Source organism: Montipora capricornis, chromosome 4 (genome assembly GCF_036669925.1).
Source record: "Montipora capricornis isolate CH-2021 chromosome 4, ASM3666992v2, whole genome shotgun sequence".
In the NCBI taxonomy this organism is placed as follows: Eukaryota; Metazoa; Cnidaria; class Anthozoa; order Scleractinia; family Acroporidae; genus Montipora; species Montipora capricornis.
The window spans coordinates 4731881-4741880 of NC_090886.1; the positions used below are offsets into that span (position 1 = coordinate 4731881).

General features: G+C 40.0%; 2 protein-coding genes across 3 annotated transcripts in view; both read left to right on the top strand.

The window, feature by feature from the left end:
* LOC138045312 (uncharacterized) overlaps window positions 1-1680 on the top strand; it is a 4054-nt gene extending 2374 nt beyond the window's left edge. For both annotated transcript variants that reach the window (XM_068891753.1, XM_068891752.1), the window contains one exon: window positions 1-1680. This exon is cut by the window's left edge. In XM_068891753.1, coding sequence (XP_068747854.1) covers window positions 1-984 — 984 coding nt within the window. In that variant the 3' untranslated portion in view covers window positions 985-1680.
* A 1330-nt stretch (window positions 1681-3010) lies between these two features.
* Window positions 3011-10000, top strand: part of LOC138045316 (neuronal pentraxin-2-like) — a 14069-nt gene continuing 7079 nt past the window's right edge. The window contains exons 1-3 of the mRNA XM_068891761.1: window positions 3011-3225; window positions 3427-3502; window positions 4051-4261. Of these exons, the coding sequence (XP_068747862.1) occupies window positions 3187-3225; window positions 3427-3502; window positions 4051-4261 (326 nt within the window). The 5' untranslated portion in view covers window positions 3011-3186. The remainder of the gene's footprint in view (window positions 3226-3426; window positions 3503-4050; window positions 4262-10000) is intronic.

Consider the following 10000-nt stretch of genomic DNA (forward strand, 5'->3'; position numbering starts at 1 on the left):
GACGCCGCAGTTTCAAGAGAACCGGACGGCCGCCTCACCACCAGCGTGTACAGGAAGCCTACGCACACTGATCAGTACTTAGCGTATGATTCCCACCACCCGCAATCAGTAAAAGGCGGTATTGTCAAGTGCCTCTACGAGCGCGCCAAAAGTTCCGTAACAAAACCCTTTGTTATCTACAAGGAGAAGAAGCACCTGTCTTCTGTTCTCGTCTCTAATGGTTACCCTCTTTCTTTCTTGCAGAAAATCACCAAGACCAGAAAACCGAGTAGCAGTGCTGAGCCCACGATCGAGTTCAAGTCTACTGCGGTTTTACCCTATGTCAAAGGCCTATCCGAACAACTTCGCCGCTGCGCATGCCTACGGCAACAAGGCATACGAGCTGTTTTCAAGTCGGAGACTACATTAAGATCTCATCTAGTACGACCGAAAGACGCTGTCGAGCCGACTAAACGAGATGACGTGGTTTACAGGATTCCTTGTGAATGCGGTAAAGTCTACATCGGCGAGACTGGAAGACCTATGCAAGATAGAATCAAAGAACATGAGCGAGACATCCGGCTTGCCCGTACCCAGACCTCCGCCGTTTCAGAACACGCTAACAACACCGGACACAACCCGGTTTGGAACAAAGTAAAGTTTATTGATCGTAATCCTCATTGGTACACACGCAGGGTCAAAGAGGCGATTTACATAAGACTTCGCCCTAACAACATCAACAGGGATAGTGGAAAAGAAATTCCGGAAGCATGGGTGCCCACGATCAAGAAACACAACAACAGGAGAACCATACGACAGCGGACCGCCGAAGGAACAACACACAGGATCGAAATGCACCAATCACAGCTGCTGAAAACCAACCAATCACAGCGGAGCAACTTGCTTAAAAAGGTGACGCGTAACCAGTCGACGTCATCGCCTGATGAAGACAAGCAGTATGCAGTCGAAACGTCGCGATCTACGGCACAAGTGACTACATCGTGAGACAAACGAGAATACTTTATTATTATTTTTCACATTCATTCCAATGTGTTTCTATTGTTTTTGTCCTCAGTGCCTCACTATCAAGCTGAATATTTGATATTTCGAAAACGGCCTTTTTTCCTGGGACGAAAATTTTCTTGTTTTTAAGTGCACTACACACAATGTCACCGCGTTGTAAGAGTGTAAGTCCGTGGTAACAACAGGCCCACAGCGCGTGCATAACTCGCAAACATAAACTGGTCTGTTGGAAGCGTGCTTGAGTTTCAACAAAATGAGCCCCAAAATCGTCAAGAATTTGTGACGCTGATAAGTAAAGCAGCTGCTGTTTCCAAAACGATGGAATTACATAGTGATAAATAACCTCGGCTAGGAGAGTAAATTTTTGACTTTGCACAAACAAGGGACAACCTCAAGAGTTGGGCGATTGTGATGCTTAGTTCGCAAAATTTATAGTAAATGTATGGGATTTTTACCGACTTTGAACCGCTGTAGCACCGCTAAAAAGAGACAGATTTCCTCAGTGATAGTGTCTTCTAAAAGACATTTATACTGAGATTATTTTCATACAAACCCTTCTAAAATCAACACCGCAAATTGCCGCGAAATTAGAAGCAACATGAGAAGATTTACTATTCGAATTTACGGATGTCATACCTTGCTTAATGGCCTTATTTTTTGTTGAATGAATGATATCAATAAAACTATTTAAAGTAACAAAACAATATCGCGTGTACTATTAGAGCTGCATATTAACAAAGATAACTTGAATCTCCTGGAATGATATCAATGAAACTATTTAAAGTACCAAAACAATATCGTGTACTATTAGAGTTACATATTGCGCAAAGATAACTTGAATCTCCTGGAATGATATCAATAAAACTATTTAAAGTACCAAAAAAATATCGTGTACTATTAGAGTTACATATTACGCAAAGATAACTTGAATCTCCTGGAAGACATAACGCAGCTCAGTCAGGGGCACCCAACGAATCTGTTCCTCACATTATCTGTTCCCCAGAGGAATCTTGCTGGCTGGCAAAAATACAGGTGTTTCGATGAGCTGGCTGGAAAATTTTGTTATTGATAGAGGTTTTGCCTGGGAATTAATGACTTTTTCTAGCATTTCAACCCGAGTTGGCTGTAGAAACTCTGAAGACTGAGGACGACTAAAAAAAAAAAAAAAAAAACCCTTCCCTCTCCCAGAGAGTAGTCACAAACAAACGACGGCTGGTCAGAGTGATTGCGCTTGCGGAAAAAACCTGTTTTGTCCCGGTTTTGTCGCTTTTGTTCGGTCGTTTTGGATCGAGGGATTTGAAAGCGCACGGAAATAAATTTGATCAGCTGGCTGGGAAACCAACCAATTTTATCTAGCTGGCTGGGAAATTTCTTGTGTGTCTTGCTGGGAAAAAGGAACAGATAATGCTTTCCCAGCAACACTGAAAAACACCTGAAAGTGCCTTAATAACATTTATTTTCATTAACTGGGGTATAATAATACATTTTACAACAAATTGGTCGTTGGGTGCCCCTGCTCAGTTGACAATAGACCCTTCCACGGTTTTTGGCGCCATCTTGGTTGGGGGGCAAACATAGCCATATTTATATTATAGTAAATGTATGGGATTTTTACCGACTTTGAACCGCTGTAGCTCCGCTAAAAAGAGACAGACTTCCACAGTGATAGTGTCTTCTAAAAGATATTTATACTGAGATTATTTTCATGAAATGTAAAGAACAGATTCAGGCTATAACGACCATAAACGAATTTTTAAGATTCCATACAAACCCTTCTAAAATCATCACGGCAGATTGCCGCGAAATTAGAAGCAACATGAGAAGATTTATTATTCGAATTTACGGATAGCGTAATGGCCTTATTTTTTGTTGAATAAATGATATCAATAAAACTATTTAAAGTACCAAAACAATATCGTGTACTATTAGAGCTACATATTACGCAAAGATAACTTGAATCTCCTGGAATGATATCAATAAAACTATTTAAAGTACCAAACTGTGGAAGGGTCTATTTTATACAGCGCTGTTACTGAACTACCACATGTACGCATTGCGTGCTTTTTTTTTTTTGAGGCAGTGGCAGTCTTAGAGATAAAAGAAGTGCGTTGCATCAGTTGATTGAGTTTTTCTAGGAGAAAGCACAAAGTGGTCGGGAAATCGATATATTTCATTGGATTGTTTATGATTCACACTGAAGTCGTCGCCAGAACTACTCAAAACGTAAGGTTTTCTTTAAACATATACCAATAGCTTGGTCATAGTCACTTAACATTCCCTGATAATCATTTCAGTTTTCAATTTGGTAAAAATGGTAGGTGGCTGTATACTCAACAATTTCGTTCAGTCAAACAGTGGAGAAAAACACACTTTCAAACAGTGGAGAAATATACTGAAGTCTGTATTTGTCTAATTTTTCGACAGATGTTCACTATATACGCTTCGTTGCTTTTTGGCCTTATGATCTGTGCTGCCCATGTTGCCGGATATTCTTCGAACAGTGAGTTATCACATCTTTCTACAGATTGCAGTTTTAAAGAGAATATCGAAAGAAGTAACGCAATTGTGAATTCTATGCTTTGTAATTGGCTTAAAAATCTCCTTCCTTTTTTTCATGTAATAAAAAGCAAAATCAGAACTCATCACCAATTGCACTCTCGTATTTTGAGCTCTAAGAATGTTACATAAATCATGTAAAAGGAGCTTCGAATTCTGGTTGGTTCATCGTGCAATTTGAGCCCGTTAATGGTTAGTCGGAATAATTACTTTTCGAAGCTCAATTAAAAACCACTCTTATAGATATAAAGAAATGCAAAAAATAGGTTGAATTAAATTGATTGAACCAGCATATAACTTATTGCCTATATGTCACATACATACTTCACATAAGGGATTACCGTATGCAAATTTGAACATTATTTAAGTGTCAAATCGACAAATCGAATCCCGGGCCACATCGGTGGAAAGCGAGTGCTCTCACCACTACACCAACCCTGCCCCCCTGTTTCAAAGTGATGTGCGTACTTATGCCTTTGTTCTCCTGCATAGACTATGCCCTTCAGTTCTCATCCATTGGCGTGAATGACTACGTAAACATTTGGGGCATGCCCAGTTTGAGTCGTTTTACTGTGTGTCTTTGGATGCGATCCAGTAGCCTTAATGATGGGACGCCATTTAGCTATGCAGTCAACGGACAGCACAATGAATTGCTTTTGTTCGACTACGGTTCATTTTCGCTGTATATCGGTGGTGAAGGCAGGTTTGTTTTAACGGTGTAAAGTTGGTTGAAATCGGTGACAAACTAAACGTAATTGATTTTCGGCTGAGGATAGAACGTAACTTGATATTACCCGCGAAGCATGAATCTTAAAAGTGTGACCACTTTTAATTATTGCACTTTCTTTCATGCGTGAAGACTATCCAGTCATGCAGAAGTCAGAGATTGCTTTTCCTGGGGTCTTACTGGATAGTGTGGCACGCGAAAATGGCGCTCTGTAAAAATATGTGATAACTTATGTTCGATATTTAAGGAATAGAGGACGTTTTCTGTGTTTCCATAGCCTCATCTAAACACGAGGGGAAGTTGGGAGAATTCGAGACAGTTATGCAAACCCGAGACGCAGTCGATAACTCGACAAATGAAGGGAAATGCTGGTCTTTTTACTTCTAGATTGAAACACGTTTTTCTTGATACACGCTCATGTTTCCTTCCAATCAATCAAAACGCGCGTCCGACAACATAACAAATCAAAATTCGTGTGATGACACAGCCGTGTCTAAACACACCTATATACCAATGAGAGTGCGCGTACTATCCTAATTATTTTATAAATATCAATACATCCATCCAGTATATACGGCTTTCGAGAAACGGACTCCTGTTGGCAAACCAGTCAGTAAAAGCCTGCGTGTAAGAACCTAGCGGTTTAAGAACCTGCTGGCAGAAATTTCCCATTTTTATACCCCAAAATATAAGAACCTGTTTAGCCAAGCAAAATATATTAGGTTCTTACATATGAGTTATGGGATATTTTCATAAGCATTTTTAACTAAGAAGTATAACTTTGGTGACTTTGTTTATTGTAAAGTATCACTAAAACGAACGAGCGAGGAACGAGCGAGTGAGTTTTATGATACGAAACAACGAGTGAATAAAAACTGTACAAAGCACTTTCCACGGTGTATTCTGTTTATCATGTATTCATAATGAGACATTTCATGGATGTACTATGATGCAGCAATTTTTGTTTTCAAAATAAGTCTTACACAGGCACATGGCGGCCAGAACAAGAAAATTTAAAAGTGACGTGGGCGATATAGATAACTCAGTCAAATAACCATGCTTCTTTGAAAACATTTTTAAATGCTACCAAAATATAAGTGGAATTTATTCAGAAAAATATTATTTAAAAATCTGAAAATCAAAGACTGTGTAAACACGCGAACATCATTCTTCACACGAGAAATTCAATGGATTTGTTTAATGCACTTACTGGATTGTTCATACTTCTTAGCGGCTTGTTTATAGTCCTCTCTATCCTTTCGTCTAACTGAGCCAATAAAATTTGCTAGATATCTATTTAGCTTCGACTTAGCAATCTTACACCTCGTTCGGTTCTGTCTTTGAATTTCGTATTGTTTTGTGAACTTACTACGTAATCCTCGGCTGTGTCATTAAGAGTTGAAGAGTTACCTAAAAAATTGTCGATTCTCTTCCATTTTCTTGAAATTTACTGAACAGAGTTTCAGTGAGTATGTCTCAGTATGTATATAATAAAAAGAAAATTCTACATTGCTCACAAATACAAGACATGTACAGAAAAGAAAACTACAGTATTTGCAGTGCTATACAACTTTGTAAAAAAAAAAATGTCATACACCGTAATGTGAAATAAAAGAAGTCTCATGAAGTCTGTAATTGTTTGTTTTCTTTGGACCTTGTGTTCCTTGAAGTTCAGCCATTTGAAACATTAGTCAGGTGCATTTCTTCACTTCTGAAATATTAAGACCAGAAGTAGCAGAAGTTGATTCCCTTCCCTTTATTCTTGATACCAATTTCTCTAGGTACTTGTAATTTCCTATAATTTTATAATCCACTGGAATTTCAAGCCCTTTCCGCTCGCCTTTGTTGTACCGAGCACCAATACATTCTGCCTCAATCCCCAAATAGTCCCGTAAAATACGGCTGAGTATCTTGGAAAGCTCTATAGGAACATGGCCAACCATTGTCTGGTCTTCGTTTTTCACAGCTATAGCATACTTGTCATGCACATTGTCATGGTCTCTTTCACAAGTAAGCACCTCGCCGATGGCAACAGAAGCGTTCACAAAATACACATGGTATCCTCTAACACTATAAATACAATAAATACTTCATGCTCTTCCCTCATTGTTACTAACCTTTAAGGTGTAACAGACGTCCAAGACTTGTCACAAAATTGACGGATTTAAGCCCAAATTTCGAAGACAAGACTTGACACACACAATCTCGTAGCCAGAGTCTTCGGGCTTTTTGGTCAGCGGGTGAGCGTCCGGAGAGACTCTGGGGTAATGGACTCCATTTTCCCAGAAAACGTGGGTTCCGGTCTTATTGCGCATGCTTGAGTTTAAACGGAAACAGAAAAGAGAAAACAACAAACAGTAGAAATGGCGGGTTGAAAGTGTTCGTGAAACAAAAATTTTGGAAGCTAAATATTTTGAGCAAGAGCTGATACAACGAAGATGTGATTTTAGTGGTGTACTATGTTTCGGCTGGCCAGCTCAAAATATTTAGCTTCTCAATAACCTGCGATCAGGCTCTATTTTAGTTTCGTGTGGTAGGTAACGTGGAGTTGGTGAAACGAAAAATAGAGCCTGACCAACTTTCCTCTTCGAAATTCCTTCCGCCGACTTTTTTTGATTGATTGACATGTCCTTCATCGGTCAATCAAATTTACTTCCTTTACACCAATACACGTGTGGACGGCAGATTCACGCTATTTTGTTTTGACCAGAGTTAATTACCATGGGAGGAATATTATAAACGAATTCGAAAGTTACCGTTGGCTTTAATTTGAGAAAAACACATTTAAAGCATGGGGAATGTTTTCGACGACTGTATTGCGGCAAAGGCCGGTATAATTCTTCCTCCGAACTTCACTGAATATGCAATCTTTTAAGCTTGACATCTTAATTTGTAATTGAGATAACCAAGCATTTTGTCGTTGGACGGTTTGGCAATAGATTTTTAAAGGAAAAAAAAAAAAGAGAAAAATACATTATTCCTTTAACGTGTTTGCCCATGAAGGTTTCTTTGGTGATTTTTTCGGGAAATATCTTCAGTTGCAGTGTACTTCTAGAATTGAGCGCAGTCAAATCATAATAAGTTTGGCTGTTAATTTTTTGATGGAGTACGAACAGTAATATGGACTCGCAAAGTTTCTTTTAAATTTGTACAATTGGTCTCTCTGGAAACATGCCATTTTAGTTTCTGGAGTGCGAGTTTTAAGTTAAATCAACTGCAAATATTATGAAGCAATCTTGACTCCAAATTGTGCAAAGAAACCGTCTCATGTACAGTAAGTAAATAAAGGGTGTCTCGGAAACGAAGACCCTAAGATCCTAAGACCCTAAGACCGCCGAAAACTCGAAAACTCAGAAACGAATAAAGTATCCCAAAACCCTCAATTTGGCTAACGCTAGGCCTAATGTTGGTTTTTAGACCTAGTGTTAGCCAAATTGAGGGTTTTGGGTACTTTATTCGTTTCCGAGTTTTTCGAGTTTTCCGGGTCTTAGTGAAGTGGTCAAAACTACTATACTCGAAAAGGACCCACCAAACCACAAAATAGAAGGTGGTGTCGTCTGCACACCCCTTGCTTAACATCAAAAGATGGTGTCTATATTGCATAGTCACCCCTCTATCCAGCAGTAAAAGATTACCGACAGTGAGATTCAAACCTCACTTTTCTTGTTTGTCTAGTAATGCCGACTCTTGCTAGCTGAATATTCCTGTGTCAACTCAAATTTAAAAGCCAATAAAATGTTGTCGGTAATGTTCATGTGATAAGTTCGAAGATAGGTGGTGTCTTTGAGAACCCCCCCTATCCCAAAGGTGGGCCCTGTTCGAGTATAGTAGTTTTGACCGGTTCCCTTAGGGTCTTAGGATCTTAGGGGTCTTAGGGTCTTCGTTTTCGAGACACCCGTAAATGAAGCCGTTTGATACACAGATATTCAAAACATGCATTCGTGTAACTTGCGATTTTATCAGCATCTTCTCCTGTTGATATATGTGTCCTTTGTCTCATCCAGGAAACCAGGAGCCCACCTGATGGGCTCCTGAGGAAACCAATATGCATCGGCTTTCATTGCCATTTGAAAGAACCAGCTATTTAGCTTTCAAAACATCAGGGAAGTTTGTGCCAAAGTACTTTCAACCACATAGCCACAGAGCTCGACAACGGAATCGCTAATTTCACTCGTTTCAGAGATTCAAACCTGATTCTGGACAAGTTATGAGATGTTTCAGATGGCATATCTCCATTTATACAAATAAATTAAGATGCACCGTCCGCGGCATTGTAAGAACAAAAGAGAGCAATTTTTTTCGTACACTTATGGCGGATGAGTCTCGAGGACTTCGCGAGAGCTCCGCGCAATCACGATGGTATTTTCACTTCCGGCGTTTCAACAGCCAATCAGATCACGAAATTGGCCGACCGTCCGGAATTCTTGATCGACTTTTGGTCAGGCCTACCCTGCGAGCAGAGTCTCCTTCGATCTTCCTAGATAAGTCTTGGAAGATCGAAAGAGACTCTGCTCGCAGGGTAGGTCAGGCCCAATTTTAGCGAGCGACGACATAGAGAACATATGGGCGAAGCTAAAAGTGGGCCTGATCGCAGGTTTAACTTAGCTTCTCAACTTGTATTACGCCGATCAGATCAAGCCACTGATCCAACGTACACCGACAGGAAGATTGTCCACGGTTGCTTTCTTCAAAACTCAAAACGTTTAGCCTTACACACCATAAAGTAAACTGGAGAAATGATCACTGGCTTGCTGTAAGAGCGAGTGAAGATGAAGCTTCTGATGCTTTAGGTAAGTGTATTTTTAGTGTTCCAGCGTACATTCCATCGTTCAGAATACCATCGTGCAAGCAACACGATTGACAAATTTTTGTGGAAACGACACCAATGTCCTCTTCTGCTACAATTTTTATGTTTCCGTAATTCAAAATGGCATCGACAAGACCTTCTTCCACGGATTTCTCCTCAAAGAGACTGATGTAATGTTTTCCCACGGTATTTTTGCAACGGTAACAGTAATCAGTTTTTAGCAGCGTGGGAAAATTCCCGTGCGGTATTAGATATAATTCAAACCCCGTCGTTTTATGATTTTTGTGACTTTTATATTTCTGAGGTAGAAAAAACAAACAGTACTGAAACTAGTTTTAGATTTTGAATCGCCCTCCAAATTCTGGGGTTTCCGAATTACTTATCGACTTCCTGTCGGACTGCCATTGTTATGCAAGCGACCAATCAAACAAATAGTTCAAGTCTATTATCCCAGAGTCTTTCCGGGCGCTCACCTGCTGACCCAAAACCCCAAAGACTGCGGTCAAACGTCTGAGCATGCGCGGGAAATTGCGCGGGGATTGCATCGTTCGATTCGAAAAACTCTGCATGTGGCTGTGACGACGGCTGCGTCTTCTTGAGAGTGAGAAGCGAAATTTTCTTTTTACTTCAATGAAGTTCATCGGCGATGATAGGGAAGAAGAAGAGGAACTTATGACATGAATTGTAAGTATGCTTAAATATGCATTTGTGTTAATATTCCCCGACTGTTTTTTGCATTAATTTTGTTGATTAATGACGCGGCGCGCAGTTGATGCAAATTGTGAGGGCTGAAAAGTTTATCTTATTTTAAGGGACCGGTCATTATTTATGTAGAGAGGGGGGGGGGGGGGGGTGTAGAAAAAAATAGGGGGGGGGGGCCAAGGCTATTTTAAATTAGCAAAGAGGGG